Here is a 17,747-nt window from a genome sequence, read left to right as displayed (position 1 = left end):
GAGAACAATTCATCTCAAGAAATGGACCCGTAAGTTGGCCACCAAGATCATGCGATTTAACGCCTTTAGACTATTTTTTGGTTACGTCAAGTCTAAAGTCTACAGAAATAAGCCAGCAACTATTCCAGCTTTGGAAGACAACATTTCCGAAGAAATTCGGGCTATTCCGGCCGAAATGCTCGAAAAAGTTGCCCAAAATTGGACTTTCCGAATGGACCACCTAAGACGCAGCCGCGGTCAACATTTAAATGAAATTATCTTCAAAAAGTAAATGTCATGAACCAATCTAACGTTTCAAATAAAGAACCGATGAGATTTTGCAAATTTTATGCGTTTTTTTTTAAAAAAAAAGTTATCAATCTTAAAAAATTTTGATACATACATACATTGTGTGCACCACTTTCGTCGGCTGAAATACATTTCGATGGTCTAAGATCTTGGTATTTTGGTATTGCAATAGGTGCCTCGGGATATTATTTTTGTTATATTTGAAATTTTTCATGTAAATCTGATCAATTTTACAGATTTCGTCTTTTCCGAGCATTAATTTTGTACCATATTTTACTTACACACATAAGTGTGTGTTCATTGGATTATAGGTGTAAAAAATATCATCATGAAACATTGTTTTCGAAATATATATTGAAAATCTTTATTTTTAACATTTAAAAAATTTATACAAATAATATACACACATATATTTGAAATATAAATATGTCTACTTTGGTGAATATTTACATCTCTGCACATCTTAATACGATATGAAATTACCTATGTACGAAGACAGTACACTTGACTTCCTCATCGGGAGTCGGTCGACGAGCACAATGGAGGACAAAAAAATTAATAACTTCGGAATGACACGAATGAATGTTTTCCGTGTTATGTCAGGCGATTTGCAATTTTTATTTAAGCGTGAAAAAATATTTATAATATAGCACAAACTTTTTTGTTTGAGTACACAAATTTTGAATGAATTATGTAGAAAATTTTACAACTTACAAGCTTGTTCTGCAAATCGTGTTCGGCAATATTTTCACATTTTCTGTTCAAATCGTTTACCATGTTCTGTAAATCGGTACGTTTTTGCTTTTTTTCGAACATCGGTAAACCGGTTTGTTGTTCTGTTCTGCAAATTGGAATCGCTGCAATTTTCCGGCATACTCATACTCGGCAAGATAAACGAAAGCGATTTTGAATCTAAATCAATGGTGTGCTTAAGTAACATTTATTGAAATGTAAGTATTAAATAAAACAAAAGAAAAATAAAAAAATGCAAAAATAAAAAAAAAACACAAAAATTCAAAACAGGAACTAATCTTAGTTCAATTTATGGAAACGCTTGAAGATTTAGCACGCAATTTCTCAAAAGGCGATGAAGTGGGTGTTGAGGAAAAGTGGAAGAAGCTAGTAACAAGATATGGTCTGACTGGAAGGGGTGCATTCGCACAAAGATTCTTCTTCTTCTTAATTGGCGTAGACACCGCGCCAGTTAACAACAGCGCGCCAGTCGTTTCTTCTTTTCGCTACGTGGCACTAATTGGATATTCCAAGCGAAGCCAGGTCCTTCTCCACCTGGTCCTTCCAACGGAGTTGAGGTATTCCTCTTCCTCTGCCTCCCCCGGCGGTTAGTGCGTCGAATACTTTCAGAGCTGGAGTGTTTTTGTCCATTCGGACAACATGACCTAGCCAGCGTAGCCGCTGTCTTTTAATTCGCTGAACTATGTCAATGTCGTCATATATCTCTTACAGCTCAACGTTCCATCGAATGCGATATTCGCCGTGGCCAATGAATCTTTCGCAGAATTTTTCTCTCGAAAACTCGTAACGTCGACTCATCGATTGCTGTCATCGCCCAAGCCTCTGCACCATATAGCTGGTCTGGAATTATGAGCGACTTATAGAGTTTAGCTTTTATTCGTCGAGAGAGGACTTTACTTTTCAATTGCCTACTCAGTCCGAAGTAGCATCTGTTGGCAAGAGCAATCCTGCGTTGGATTTCCAGGCTGACATTGTTGGTGGGGTTTACGCTGGTTCCAAGATAGACGAAATTATCTACAACTTCAAAGTTATGACTGTCAACAGTGACGTGAGAGCCAAGTCGCGCGACGACTGTTTGTTTGATGACAGGAGATATTTCGTTTTGCCCTCGTTCACTGCCAGACCCATTTTCTGTGCTTCCTTGTCCAGCCAGGAGAAAGCAGAACTAACGGCGCGGGTATTGAGGCCGATGATATCAATATCATCGGCATACGCCAGCAGCTGTACACTCTTATAGAAGTTGGTACCTTCTCTATTTAGTTCTGCAGCTCGAACTATTTTCTCCAGAAGCAGGTTGAAGAAGTCGCACGAAAGGGAGTCGCCTTGTCTGAAACCTCGTTTGGTATCGAACGCCTCGGAGAGGTCCTTCCCGATCCTGACGGAGCTTTTGGTGTTACTCAACGTCAGTTTACACAGCCGTATTAGTTTTGCGGGGATACCAAATTCAGGCATCGCGGCATAAAGCAGCTCCTTTTCGTGTTGTCGAAAGCAACTTTGAAATCGACGAAGAGGTGCTGTGTGTGGGGTCTCCTTTTTTATGGATTGGGCATAGCACACTTAAATTCCAATCGTTGGGCATGCTTTCGTCCGACCATATTTTACAAAGAAGCTGATGCATGCTCCTTATCAGTTCTTCGCCGCCGTATTTGAATAGCTCGGGCGGCAATCCATCGGCCCCGCCGCTTTGTTGTTCTTCAGGCGGGTAATTGCTATTCGAACTTCTTCATGGTCGGGCAATGGAACGTCTGCTCCATCTTCATCGATTGGGGAATCGGGTTCGCCTTCTCCTGGCGTTGGGCATTCACTGCCATTCAGCAGGCTGGAGAAGTGTTCCCTCCATAATTTAAGTATGCTCTGGGCATCGGTCACTAGATCACCTTTGGGGGTTCTACAAGAGTATGCTCCGGTCTTGAAACCTTCTGTAAGCCGCCGCCTTTTTTCGTAGAATTTTCGAGCAATACCCCTGTCGCCCAGCTTATCAAGCTCTTCATACTCACGCATTTCGGTCTCTTTCTGCTTGTCTACAAATGCGTCTCGCTTCCCTCTTCAACTCTCGGTATCTATGCCATCCCGCACGTGTAGTGGTCGATCGTTGCGAGGTAGGCAGCCTGTTTTTTCTCCGGTGCGACACGGCACTCCTCGTCGTACCAGCTGTTCTTTTGCACTTTCCGAAAACCAATGGTTTCGGTTGCAGCTGTACGTAAGGAGTTTGAAATGCCGTCCCACAGTTCCCTTATACCGAGTTGTTGACGAGTGCTCTCAGAGAGCAGGAGTGCAAGCCGAGTAGAAAATCGTTCGGCTGTCTGTTGTGATTGCAGCTTCCCGACGTCGAACCTTCCTTGTGTTTGGTGGCGTGCGTTTTTTGCTGCACAGAGGCGGGTGCGAATCTTGGCTGCAACAAGATAGGGGTCCGAATCGATGTTAGGACCTCGGAGCGCACGCACATCTAAAACACTGGAGACGTGTCTTCCGTCTATCACAACATGATCGATCTGGTTGGTAGTTTTTCGATCCGGAGACAGCAAGGTAGCTTGATGAATCTTTTTATGCTGGAATCTAGTACTACAGATAATCATATTTCGGGCTTCGGCAAAGTCGACCAGCCTCAACCCATTTGGGGATGTTTCGTCGTGGAGGCTGAATGTACCGACCGTAGTGCCAAAGATACCTTCTTTACCCACCCTGGCGTTAAAGTCGCCAAGCACGATTTTGACATCGTGGCGGGGGCAGCTCCCATAAGTGTGCTCCAAGCACTCATAAAAGACATCTTTGGCCACATCGTCCTTCTCTTCCGCCGGAGCGTGGGCGCAAATCAGCGATATGTTGAAGAACCTCGCTTTGATGCGGATTGTGGCTAGACGTTCATTCACCGGAGTGAATGATAGTACTCGGCGACGGAGTCTCTCTCCCACCACGAATCCAACACCAAACTTGCGCTCCTTTATATGGCCACTGTAGTAAATGTCACAAGGACCTACTCGTCTCACTCCTTGTCCCGTCCATCGCATTTCTTGGACGGCGGTGATGTCAGCCTTTATTTTCACGAGGACATCAACCAGCTGGGCAGCGGCACCTTCCCAATTAAGGGTCCGGACATTCCAGGTGCATGCCCTCAAATCGTAGTCCTTATTTCGTTTGCCATGGTCGTCATCACAAGGGGGGTCTCTCATCCGAGGCTGCTTTTTCTTTTTCATTGGAGTGTTTTTTTACGTGGCGGGTCCCAAACCCAGCGCACAACCCTATGTAGGGGATGTTTCGCCTTCGAACGGATGTTCTTAGGCTACCCAGAGGATACTTGGTCAAAGACCGTAAGTAGTGAGCTGCTTGAGCCATGTGAAAAAGAATCGTTTCTGGCCACTCCCAAGTGAATGGCGATCAGAGAACTTTCCTCACTTGCGCGAACTTCTACACATGACTCCATCCTCGCACAAAGATTGCGCATAACAATTTCGAGTCAAGAGCAATAATTGATGGACCAATAAGCATATCCTATCAAAGCCAAGACCCTCGATTACCAGCCTCATATCGCGAGAGATATTGTTTTGCACTACTCATACTGAATACAAAAGCATCATGGCTCTCGCCGCGGCGAGTTGCATCTACTGCTCGTATTATTATATCAGAATCAAAAATCTGTAAATCGATGGCAATAAGATTATAAGTTTATAAACACAATAAGAATTCACTCGTACAATCATTGCATTCGTGCTGATAAATGCAATTCTATTAAAAACAGATGCTGGTTTACAAATGGTTTTACCGTAGCTACATGAGGGTCATAAATGCATCCTATCACTCCTGGTTTTTAAAATTTTTACACAAAATGAAGTTTAGCTTCTCTGGAACCCACTTCTGACATTTCAATTGTATTTAATTAAACAATTTGGATAAAATTTTGGATACTGTGCTTCTATCCAGAGCAATATAAGTATCCTTTCCAACTGAACGTTGATATGCAACCACCTCAATTTTACAAGTAAAAACGTTTTAGCAAAACTCAAGTGGAGTCCGGTGCAGACATGGGATTAAAATAGTCTCTCAAATGCCGTCTTTCGATTCTAATTTGATAATATTGTTCACTGCGTTCAACGTATAAGCGGCCATAAAGAAATTGTTTCGTTAACAAAAACTTTTTTATTTCAAATTATTTAAAATTTTGAACAAACGAGTTCTCTTTTATTTGTTTTGTCAAATTGCCACAAAGAAATCATCTGCTTCGAATTTAAATTCGAATCAAATGAAATCGAACGAATTGCAGAACACCTAAAACAAAATCGTACAACTTGCTATTTCGGATCCGAGTTGAAATCGCGATTTCCAGAACATGCCTGTTAATCGTGCTCTAAAATTAAACCTTCAATAGCATTAACAATAAGCTGAAGTTTAACGAAGTATTTATATCACGACGTATGCGTCTGATCCCTTACCTATTAATGGTCGGGTAACCTTTCCTACTAAATTTAGTTGAAATTGTAAGGGTAGTTCTTAAGATACAGTATTTCACCTAAAGGTGGCCGGTGCTACGACCATTGTACAATTTCTACAATTGGTCCTATAAAGCCTTTTTCCCCACCATGTTGATTGTAAAGTTTAATGTTTGTGGCTCATTTATTCAGTGTGTTATCGCATTTTCAGGGCAGTGGGCGTGGTTATTGCCTGGTTTTACCTCTTTCCGGAGTATATAAAGTGGTGCTAAAATAACTTCTTTTCGGTAATTTTGGTTAGTTTAGCTTTAGTAGTTTTTAACATAGTTAGCATAGTTAGCAAGTTTCATCAAGATATCTAAATTTTTACTCAAGCTATCGCTTGCACGGCAGACGGACGGACGGATAATTAGTCACCCGATTTATATATATAACTCCATATCTTTCTCAATTCGTTTTTTGGTTTTAGGATACAAATTACCGTTAGGTGAACAAATCTTTTTTACTCTGAAGTAAAATGTTGCGATAGTATAAAAAACTTCAACACATAAATTGTAATAAACAAAATTGTTATCACCGAAATAATTTTCACAGCATAAAATGTTCGCTCGCTTCGTTGGGACAGTTATATGTGCTATGTATTTAAAATATTTCCTATAAGTTAATTTTATTTTGTTGTTCTGAACATTTGGAAAACATCTTGATCCCACACGACTCGTCGTATACATGAATATGCATTATGATATGTTACTGGTCATGATTGTAATATTCATATATGTATATAAAGTAGGAAAAGTTATTTGATCAATATCACGTCAAGTCAACCCTCAATTGTACAACTGTACATAAAAATTAATTCCATTTATTTTTTTATAAGTAATTGCAGTAAAAAGTTTAATCTCAAACGATTTTTAAAAATTTTAATTTTAACTGGTCTACGAGAATTTTTTTGATGTAGATATAAGATCTCTTCTATTTTGGATATACTTTGGGCCACAAATCATGAAAATTATCTTGCTATATTTGCTCTCGTTAGTTTCAAATTCTAAACAAAATAACAGATATGTTTATAGTGTTGGTTTTATTTTAAAAATGAAGATACATCGAAGGAAATAGATAAAAACGTCGGAAACATTTATGAATTATATTTCAATAAAACTTTCGTTTCGAGCTACTTTTTTTTATAATTGGACAATCTGTGTTCAAGGACCAGCAGTAATCTGTAGTCAGCAAACATATGACCATCCCATCAACATTGACATCTTTGTTTTAGATCTTGGTAGACCAAATCTCTCTGTGCCTCACTATAATTTCCAAAATTGTATATCTGGGTATTGCGGAGATAGTCTTACTTGATATATGTATACATATTTACTCCTAAGGTATGTAAGTTTCTCCGCATATTTTTTCAAAATTTCTGCATAATTTGGTGTTTTCTGGTTACCTAGGAAAATTTCGACTACAAACACAAAACAATGAAATGGAAATTGTTATTGAGTAAAACAGGACATTTTGCGGACTGCAAGTTAAGAGACATTCACGCTTGTCTAAACATTAAAATCGTCCAAATATTTTTTCGCATATATTCGGTAAGGAGCCTGAGAGTTGGGTTAATGGGATGTTTCTAGGTGCAAAAATTCTAATTATGACTGGAAAAAAAAAGGTATTCCTAAGAAACTGAAAATTGATCAAAGTAAAAGATATACAATTATCATAAAAACAAGAGCCCATCCAATGCATTCATTTTTAAATTCATATTCTGGACTTTTGGAAACATAACAAGTAAGGAAGGTCTAAGTTCGAGTGCAACCGAAAATCTAATACTCTTGAAACTTGCAAGAATCTAAGGCAGAAAAATATTTTATGATGTAAAATGTCAACCAGTTGATCGAAATCTAAGCAATGCACTGACCGACAAATTCGGCATAAGATTTGTTAGTAAAACGAAAATCATTATCCGTAGTATATGGAGTAGTATTGACCTGATTTTATCTATTAACTATTATCATGCCACATACTAAAAAATGTTATCTGGGTTTCATTAGGGTATCTCACACACAATCACCAATCATACGGAAAAAAGTCAGACGGATGTTCGAAAATCCTGGGAACAGTAGGTCAAGTTTTTGTAACTATTTCAGGCACAAAGATATACAGTTATGAGTAAAACATGTTCTGAATTTTCATGGAGATAACTCGAATATTGGCCGATATACATACATAGCATAAAGTCACCTGGAAGTTAAAAAATGATATTAGAAGTATGGGGGCTTAGGGAAGTATTGACACCAGGGGCGAACGCAGGGGGGGTTTTGGGGTGTTAAACCCCCCCCCAAAGTAATTGAATTTTTAAATAATTGAATTTAATTCTACATAGTCATTTGAAAAATTGTAATCTGTTGTTTTCATAGCAATATTTTTGCCGACGATGTATGAATATGTAAAATAAATGAATACATTAGTCACTAACAGCGTTGCCGTTTTGATACAATTGTATCTTTTTTGATACTTTTTTTTCTAAATTTTGTGATTTGATAATTTTTTGTTCACATAGGCCGTTTGTGTTTGATACTTTTCTGCTGACAGAATTTATTTTTTTGAAACTATGAAAATGTTAAACTAAAAACAAACCTATTATATCTGGATAGCATTAAAAAGTTGTAGGAATGTAGGCCAATTAAAAAACCCAGAAAAATATAAACTGGACAGAGACATTTTTTTAATTTGCTTCAAAGTAATTAGTTTGCCTTATAACTCTGTGGCTGCTGAACTGGATTTTTTTAGATTTCAAGGGAATTGTGATTAGAAAATAGACTTCTTTTGAAAATTAGTTCTGAACTGAAAAGTCACCAATAAGGTTTCTATTATATTTTTTAGAGTTTATTGTTAATCATAATACAGGAAAAATAAAAACTCATTTATTATGACTTTCAGTTTTCGTTCCATGAGCAAACTGTAGTGAAATAAATTTAAATTAAATAAAATTATGCTATTTGCAAAAAAATACTTGAATGTCTTTACTAAAATGTCTATATTTTTAATAAAAACAACCAGAAAAAACTGGTCTGAATTAGATACACAACTTTACTTATTATTTGTTTTTCAAATGAAAATTTTTAAAACAACGGTTGTGCTTTTGATACTTTTTGATACTTTTTTTGCTTGGCAACGACTTGCAAAATACCTGCTATAAGAAATTGTATTGGCTCCATGAAAGAGACCGTAAATCTTTTTCGGATGTCAACTAAAGCAGATACACTGCTCAAAAATCTTATTCTTGAATCCTTTCCAAACTCAAAGCAAGTGAGGTTACTTAAATTCTGCGAAACACGTTGGGTGGAGCATTTAGAATCTCTTTCTTTATTTAACGATTTATTCCCATTGATCTGTACAGCGTTGGAAGAGCTTGATACTGAAAATTTAAGAAGTGATTTATCAAAGCAACATCCTTTGTTGACTGCAATCCAATCACCTCAATTTGTGATTGCTATGGCGATACTAAAGCCAATTTTTGCATTATCAAAACACATAAGCCTATGTTTGCAGCAAATAGACTGTGATTTGAGCAGCTGCGTTGCTTATGCAAATAATTTGGATGCTGAGATTAGTGAACAATCGTTTAAACTAATTTTTGAATAAGTTAAAACAATAGCCGCAGAATTAGATTTAGAAATCAAAATTCCGCGTTTGGCGAAACGGCAAACTAATCGCGACAATTATGAAGGCGAAGCGGAAGAATATTACCGCAGATCAATTTATATACCGTTTTTAGATCATTTTTTGGACCAAATCAATGAACGATTTTAAAAACATATAAATACATAAATCTTGACGCTATTGAGATGCTGTTCGTGTTTTAGAAAAGCAATGGTCCGCTGATGTAGAAGATCCCGATGATTTCGTTGCTGAATTTAGAATGTGGAAAAGGTTAAAAATTTTTTCTTCAGATTATATTTTCTAACTAAAATTTTGAAAATATTTTCAGGAACTGGTTAAATCAAACAAAGAAATCCAAAACTTTTTTAGACGCGTTGAATTGTTGCGATGCAAAAATTTTCAAAACAGTGCATCGTTTTTTAAAGATTGGAGCAACAATCCCTATATCTGTCGCTTCAAGTGAACGCTCGTTTTCCTCACTTCGCAGGCTTAAAACATATTTAAGAAATAAAACTGGAGAAGCACGCCTGAACGGAATGGCTCTCTTGAATATCCATAGAGATATAGACGTGACGGAGGAAGAGATTTTAAATGTTATGGCCCAAAATAAAAGAAGATTAGACTTCAATTTGTGAATAAAATAATGAAATATTGTCTTTTTACCTAAAAGCACACCCCCCGCCCCCCCCAATTTTTTTCCTGCGTTCGCCACTGATTGACACAATTCATTCAATGCATTATTAATACACAGAAATACTATGGACAGGAAAAGTTTATGTGTGAATTTCAATTGTATGTATATCTCACACATTGACCGATATTTTCGGTCAAAAGTCTACTATAGTTACTGGGGTCTACATATTCGGGACCTAGGCTTGAACAGTTTTGTTCGAATTTGAACAATTTTTGGTCATATGATAAATGCCACTTTATTAGTGAAAAGTTTTAGCCCATTATATCAATGGCTTCCAGATTTGTGTACTGGAAAGAGCAAGAATCAAGTGCAATTCAAAATTATGTTATATGGGAAGAAGGCGTAGTTGTATGATATGATATGAGAAAAATGCTTGGTACTAACTTTAGTCGAAATCGAACGGTCGGGTCCCGAGATATGTTATTTTACCTTGAACAGGGTATATTAAGTTTGTCACGAAGTTTGTAACACCCAGAAGGAAGCGTCGGAGACCCTATAAAGTATATGCATATATAAGTGATCAGTATGTTGAGCTGAGTCGATTTAGCCATGTCCGTCTGTCTGTCTGTCCGTCCGTCTGTCTGTATATATACGAACTAGTCCCTCAGTTTTTAAGATATCCCTTTGAAATTTTGCAAACGTCATTTTCTCTTCAAGAAGCTGCTCATTTGTCGGAACGGTCGATATCGTACCACTATAACATATAGCTCCCATATAAACTGAACGATCGGAATCAAGTTCTTGTATGGAAAACTTTCACATTTGACAACATATCTTCACGAAATTTGGTATGAGTTATTGTTTGTAAAAATAATGTAATATCTGAAGAAATTGTTCAGATCGGCTTACTATAGCATATAACTACCATACGAACTAAATGATCGGAATCAAATGCTGGTATGGAAAACTTTTGCATTTGACAAGAAATATTTACGAAATTTGGTATATTAGCTTCGGTGCAGCCGAAGTTAATGTTTTTTCTTGTTTTTATCCAAAGATGGGTCACGCCCATCATCCAATTCTCACACCAGCTCCCATAAAGCTTTCTTATACCATCTCGGAGGTACAGTTTAATGTCTCTGGCGTAATTAGTTATTGATTTGTTATGCTTTTAGTTGTTTTGTACAGTACCGTTATATGAGGAGTGAGCGGGGTTATCTTAAGTTTTCATCCATTTTCATACTATCAGTAGGAGTTCTTATGATATTTGTGCGCAGCAAGCTTGCTTGTTGTAGCTTTAGTAGTTTAGGGTAGTTTGCGGGGTCTCGGCTCCTTTTTCAAAATTTTTTCCCACAGGTTCCGCTTGCTATTACGATCCCCTGTGCGAAGTTACATTTCTACATCTTTGTTATGTGCTTAGTTATGAAACTTTATAAGTTTTGGTCAATGGCGATTAGTGGGCGTGGCCGTAGGTCGATTACACCCATCTATGAACTCGTAATTTTTTTGTTCTAACACACCCGCATACCAGGTTTCATCAAGCTATCTCAAACTATTATACTCTGTAGCAACGGGACGCAAAAATAAAAAAATTAACCAAATTTTCCAGGGCGACAAAATTTGTGTTCTTTTGTTAAGGTTGGAAATGAGAATTTTATGTACTCTCAATTAAAGAATACTTTTCAGTCATTAAGGGTAAATTATTGCAATTTTCTGGATTTATCGTCAAATATTTATTTTTAATAACATATTAATAACTTAAAATTTTTAAATTAATTTAGTTAAAAATAACCATTAAAAGTATAGGTATCAAATGATTTTTTCATTATTATCAATATTTTTATTAATTTAGTAAATTAATATTCTTATAAAATGTAAACTCTCTTTAACCTTATATAATTGTTTCAGATTTGGTTGTCAAAAACTTTCTTATCTTCCGACACAAACTTACATTGCAGTGATACGTAATTACCCTCTAGTTCGGCTGGTGTCAAGCGATTACCAGAGCGCGAATTCTACTAGCGATTTCATGCATTACCGCTAGTTAGTCTTTTCGCTAATGATTTGTAATGCAACGAGTCATCGAATCTGAAAAAACCCCACCCCTAAAAAGTGAAACTCAATGCGTATATGAAATTGAAATAACAACAATGTGCGAGCAGATCAAAATTCAACAGAAATTTAGTGTCCCGTACTATTCCTGCAGAAATTCGCAGGAATTGTAGTTCGATCGATCGCTCAGTCTGCCGTTGTCATTTTTACACTAAATTGTTTAGATCTTGAGTGTCAAAGTGTAAACACAATGGCTACGACAGACTGCAGCGGCACGACAGTGAACTGAAAACGTCGTTGTTCATCTTACTACATGTACATTTTGAGAAGCAAAAACAACACAATGGCCGGCATGTACACAAAACAACGCAGTTGTCCATTTTGTATGTACACAATTTCGTTGTGGCCATACTAATACCTTTCACTTCAATGAAATTTTAATATTTTGTTCAAAGTGAAATTTTTTATGCAAAAAATAAGTAAATAGGTCAATATTTTTGCTTTAAATTATTAATTGTTATTACAAATGATATAATAGAGTTATAATATAGTTATTTTATGCTTTTATTTGTAAAATAACATCAAGTTTGTTAGAGCTGTGAATAATTTTACATTTTACATATTAGTGGCATCACCACTCTACCTCCTCTTTCTATCTTCCATTCTACTGTCAACTCTACTGTCGTCGTACTGTCGTTGGCAAAAATAGGAGGATATTGAAGTTAGCGAGAACGACAACTGTCGGCCTGCAGTCGTGTAGTCGTGCAGCTGTCAAAATAACACTGCCGATAAGAACGTGTGTATTTTAATATTTGACAGATGTAGTTTGCAGTCTGTCGTAGCCATTGTGTTTACACTTTCAATTGTAGTTGAAGAGCAGTCGAAAAAGGTCAATAAAGAACAGACATTCCTTAAATAAAAATAATTTATTTTAGTGTTGTTAGTGAAAAAATTAAAGTCGAATAAAAAAATAAAAAAGTGAAGTGTAAAGTAATTTATAAGGTATACATTAATACCATAATAATCAATCAATATAATATTAACGTTAAAAAATTTTGCAAGTGAAATAAAACAAATAGTAATAATAAAGAAGTTATAATAATAAAAAATAAAAACAAATGAAGGTAGCTAAGAAAATTGTAGGTAGGAGACCGAACCCAAAACGAATTAAAAAGACTTGCTACAATCAAGTATATACAGAAAAGGCATGTAAATGCGAAGATAAGGAAGCTTTAAAGGCTTTCTTCGAAGGTAAAGTATAAGCTGCCAACAAGTATATTCCTCTTTTCATTCATATACATTTTTTATTTCTAGAACTGATGGAAAGAAAAATGAGCCAAATTTCTGCACAGTACCAAGTGCTCCTAGAAGTAGTAGCGCAGCAGAAAGTCCTCATTCAGCAGCTTCCTAAAGAATGCACCGACGACTCATCGATAATGAGAGAATTTCCAATTAAAAACGAAACAGATTTGGGCCGAATTAATGAAAATATAGAAGTTCGCGGAAAGAAGAACTACGTAAGTAATATTTTTTCTTTCGATTTCGTTATTTAAAATACGTTTCAGTAAATTTCGATTTTTTTTTTATTTTTACCGTTTCAACCCTTTACTTTCTTGCAGATCAAATGTATGACTCAAATTCTCCAGGGTTCTGGAGTGGTGAAAAGCCTGAAGAATATTATAACAGACGAATTGGCCATGCAGTACAATATTGATGGAGTGTTGGGCAAAGATTCGCTCAAAGGCTTTACAAATTTTTTCGACGCCCTTATTGGTAGGAACAGGACAAGCTTTTTAATTAAAACAGTTAATAACAAATATATTTTAATTATTTTAGAGTCCATTCCTAACCGGGATAGACGCTGGATCGCCAGAGAATCAACTGCGCCAAGCCCTTCAGCGTCAAAAAAATCATTTAGTAAATAAAGAAAATAAATGATTAATAAATAACAATATAATGTAAGATAGTACATATTTTAAAACTACTAAGTAAGAAAATAAATTAAAAAATACATATGTATAACTGAATTTAATAAATCTATTGCTTTGAATTTCATAAAAATTTCTTTTATTTTCGTAAAATTGAACCAGTAGAATCCCTAGCGTGTTAGAATTAATGAAATCGCTAACGATTTTGAATCAGTCAAACCACCTGTAATTTCGAATTAACGAAATCACTAACGATTTGGAATGAGTCAAATCACTAGCCATTTTGAATTAATGAAAACGCTAGCGATTCTGTATTAGCGATTCACTTACGATTTTGGAACTAGTGATTTCACCAATGACTGGTAATGCAGCGTCGCACCGCTCGATTACCCTCGTAGGACATTGCAATGTAAAAATCGTTAGTTAAATAACATTGCGAGTAATCGGGCTGGAACTGGTTCTAATGATTAGGAATTAGTCATATCGTTAGCTCTTCACCGATGGTACCGAACTACAGGGTAATGATTTATAATAGGACAATAACGAGTATTTTTAATTGCAACTGCTTATTGAAATCGTTGTTCATACTTTCCTTTATGTACATATGTCATGAATTCTGATAACTTGAATAAAATTTCAGATATCTTAATGAATGTTCCTTTGAAAAAAAGTAAGGACGAGTTCAGAAATGGGCGTAATCTTAATCAAACCTACTGACGAAAATAGATGAAATCAGATGGTAACTCCGCCACCTTCCCATCCAACGATTTTATTAAAAATATGAAATGTGCGATAAACCTTCAAATAAATAAACTAGAGGTATACATTTTTACACCCGAGATGGTAGAAAAAACGTTTTATAGGAACCGGTGTTAAATTTGAACATTTAGGTGAGAACACATATCTCGGGATCTACCGGATCAATTCTACTCAAATTACGTACATAATATTGCTATGATATTTCTATTGTAGTTGCTTTCTGACAACAGTATGCAGGTATGTTAAAAATGGGTGAATCGGATCAATAAGTCTCTTAGTCCCCTTATACTTAATAGTAAGATTTTCGGATTCTGAGTGATCTTAAAAAAAAGAGATGTGGTGTTTTTCTAATAACGATGCACATTTGTGCTTAGAGTGAATAAAATCGGGAGAAAATTTGCCCTAAACTAACAAACCTTATGTACATGAAGGTTTTACCCCGGCTTTGATCTTTGCAAGTTGCAAGGTATGAAATATTCGGTTACCCTCGAACTTAGCTCTTTTTTCCTTCTTATGCTTTATTATACTCTTGCAATATGTTGCAACAGAGTACAATAGTTTTGTCCACCTAACGGTTGTTTCCAATTGATATAGGGATATACTACTTGTATTATATAAATGATCAGAATGAAGAGACAAAGTGCAATAACTAAACACTAAATTAAGTTAAAGGGTTGAAATTTGATACGTGGAATCGCAGTCGTGTGTGTAGGCAAAAAATTTTGAAAAAACGGCAGTAGCCCAGCTCTCTAAAAGGTTAAATGGCAAAATTCACTAAGTACAAATCGTTTAAGCATTTCTATCGATATTATTCTGTCAAAATGGGATAAAATCGGTACTGTTAAAAACCACTAAAAGTCCCAGAGTTGGTAACAGACGGCAAATTGGAGGATGGCCGCGGCGCAGCCTACTTTTAGGAAAAACATATTACGGAAACCGCACAACCGATTTCAGGCAAATTTGCTCTTACTACTCATATAACACAATTTAGAATTCCATCTGATCATTTCACTTTTCAGTATGCAAATCAAGCACCGATAAATTTATAGGATAAAACTTTGTCCTAACAGGGTCTCTAAGGTATACCATCTGATGATTAAAAATTGTCCAAATCGCGCCAAAATTATAATATTATAATATAAATAAAACTTTGTCCTAACAGTGCCTCTAAGGTATACCATCTGATGATTAAAAATTGTCCAAATCGCGTCAAAATTATTAAAGCCCCCAGATGCCGAATAATTGGATCAAAGTTTCAATTGCGAACTTTGTACCGAAAATATCGGTCAATGTGTGAGATATAATGGGTAGTCTTTTCGTATTTTTAATCAAACTTCAACTAATTTTTTTTATATTTATACTAATAAACAAATAAACAAATATGTACCATTTTGGTCGACCACTTTTTGCCATTTTTACGCTAGAGACATTATTCCATCAGTGTAAATCGAAATTTCCAGAAAGGAAGCGAGCGATCGATTGTTGTGCTACACGAACTGATACAGCATCGTCTCGGCAAACTTCACAAATTTCATTGGCGGCTTGCGTGGCATTCTCCCTTTTTATACAAAAATTTTAAAATATAGCGAATTTTTTCATTTTTGAAGAGGTATAACTTTTTTTCAACTTTCCCGAATTTAATTTTTTCCCACCTTTCTAACACTACATGACACAATGTGATTAGTAGCTCTGGAGATATACGACTGCAACAACATCTATGTACAAAATACGAAAAGACTGGTTTGACTTCCCAATATAATTGGTATCCCTTCTTTCCTGACAACAGTACATCTGTGTGTCAAAAATGGGTTGAATCGCGTCAATACTTCCCTTTACTCCATATGATTGGTGGTGGTAGGTGTAGTACTTTAATGCAACCCAGGTAATATTTTATTAGTATATGACATGTTAATAGTATGTGGAGTTGGAAAAAATTTATGAAATCGGGTCGTTTCTACCCTTAACTCCCATATTTTATTATAAAATGTTGCCCCTACCTGAAGGAATTTCCTTACTTGTTTTCCATGTTTTTATAATACGCGACGTACGGGTGAAAAAAGAAATTTTATAGTTTTTTATTTAAATTGTAAGTCTTTTTTTTTTCTGAAATTTCACACCATTTCCTAAAATACTTAACTCGCATACTCGCATACTTAAGTGAACAACTTTTTTACTCTGGCCATTTTAAATTCCACAAATTCTTATTAATTTAAATAACAAGGAAAAGCTAAGTTTGGAAGTATTTCACACGTTATCGGCCTTATCTAGTAAAGATGGATATTATTGGCCCGATTTTGTCCATTCTTCACTATTATCTGAATATCATTAAAATAACTCCACAAATTGACCGAATATTACTTGGAAATTATTCTCTCTGAATCTTTGTAATATTTCTCAGCCATAGGCACTAGAGGCCACATATTCGGGATCTGTACGTTTGAACAGTTGAGGTTCGATTGCGACAGATTTTAGACGAGAGATAACATATCTCAAAACCACTGTTTGTGTTAAATTTTATTCCGATAAATTTAAACTTTATTCCGATATTCAGTGGCAGATTCAGAGCAGGGGAATGGAGGACAAGTTTTCGAACATATAAAAGCCAACAGCTGGGAATTAAAATCATTGTGCATCGAGTATTCTGACAAAGAGAAAATGATAAATACGGTGCAACGTTACGAAATCGAAGACAAAAAGCTGAGTAACATTTTCGATTTAAGACATGAAAAAAATGCCGGCAGAACTGAAACTGAAAAAAGTTTGTGCTTTGAAAACCCATGGAATAGAAAATCGTATCGTATTTTGAATAATGACAACGTCGTGCTACGAGTGAAGCTCAAATGTGTCAGTTCCACTGGGAGCAGAAGCAAAAGTCAAAAGACAACAAGTTACCGACTACTGCATTCGAAACGTTGAAGAACTGCGATGTAGACCTATACCTCATAATTCGTAGTTTTCTTCGCATATTCTGCACACAAAACGTGGCTGAAAACGAACATGCTTCAAGATAGATTGATCGGCCTGGCGTTGCTACATACCTATAATGACCTTGAAGTCAAATCGTTTTGTTTTGTGAAAATCTATTCAATATATGTACGTACTGACTACAGTATTACACAATGCAATAAAGTATAGTAAGTCACCCGCACGTCTACGATGTATAATGTGTTCTTTCAATTAAGTAGGATTTGATATTAGAAGGTCGATTTGAAGTTTTCCCACTATGATATTAAACTGTATAAAGACTGCAAT

At 35.9% G+C, this 17,747-nt stretch overlaps 2 protein-coding genes across 9 annotated transcripts in view; both read left to right on the top strand.

The window, feature by feature from the left end:
* The window catches only part of LOC126763884 (cadherin-86C), a 182,583-nt gene that overhangs the window by 67,802 nt on the left and 97,034 nt on the right, over positions 1-17,747 (top strand). The gene's annotated exons all lie outside the window — the stretch shown is intronic.
* Positions 12,310-13,772, top strand: LOC126763949 (uncharacterized). Its single transcript, XM_050481725.1, has 4 exons — positions 12,310-13,059; positions 13,123-13,325; positions 13,428-13,581; positions 13,645-13,772. The coding sequence occupies exons 1-4, from the start codon at positions 12,927-12,929 to the stop codon at positions 13,731-13,733; spliced, it is 579 nt and encodes a 192-aa protein (XP_050337682.1). The 5' UTR covers positions 12,310-12,926; the 3' UTR covers positions 13,734-13,772.

Source organism: Bactrocera neohumeralis, unplaced genomic scaffold (assembly GCF_024586455.1).
Source record: "Bactrocera neohumeralis isolate Rockhampton unplaced genomic scaffold, APGP_CSIRO_Bneo_wtdbg2-racon-allhic-juicebox.fasta_v2 cluster09, whole genome shotgun sequence".
Lineage (NCBI taxonomy): Eukaryota > Metazoa > Arthropoda > Insecta > Diptera > Tephritidae > Bactrocera > Bactrocera neohumeralis.
This window is presented reverse-complemented; position numbering and strand designations above follow the sequence as displayed.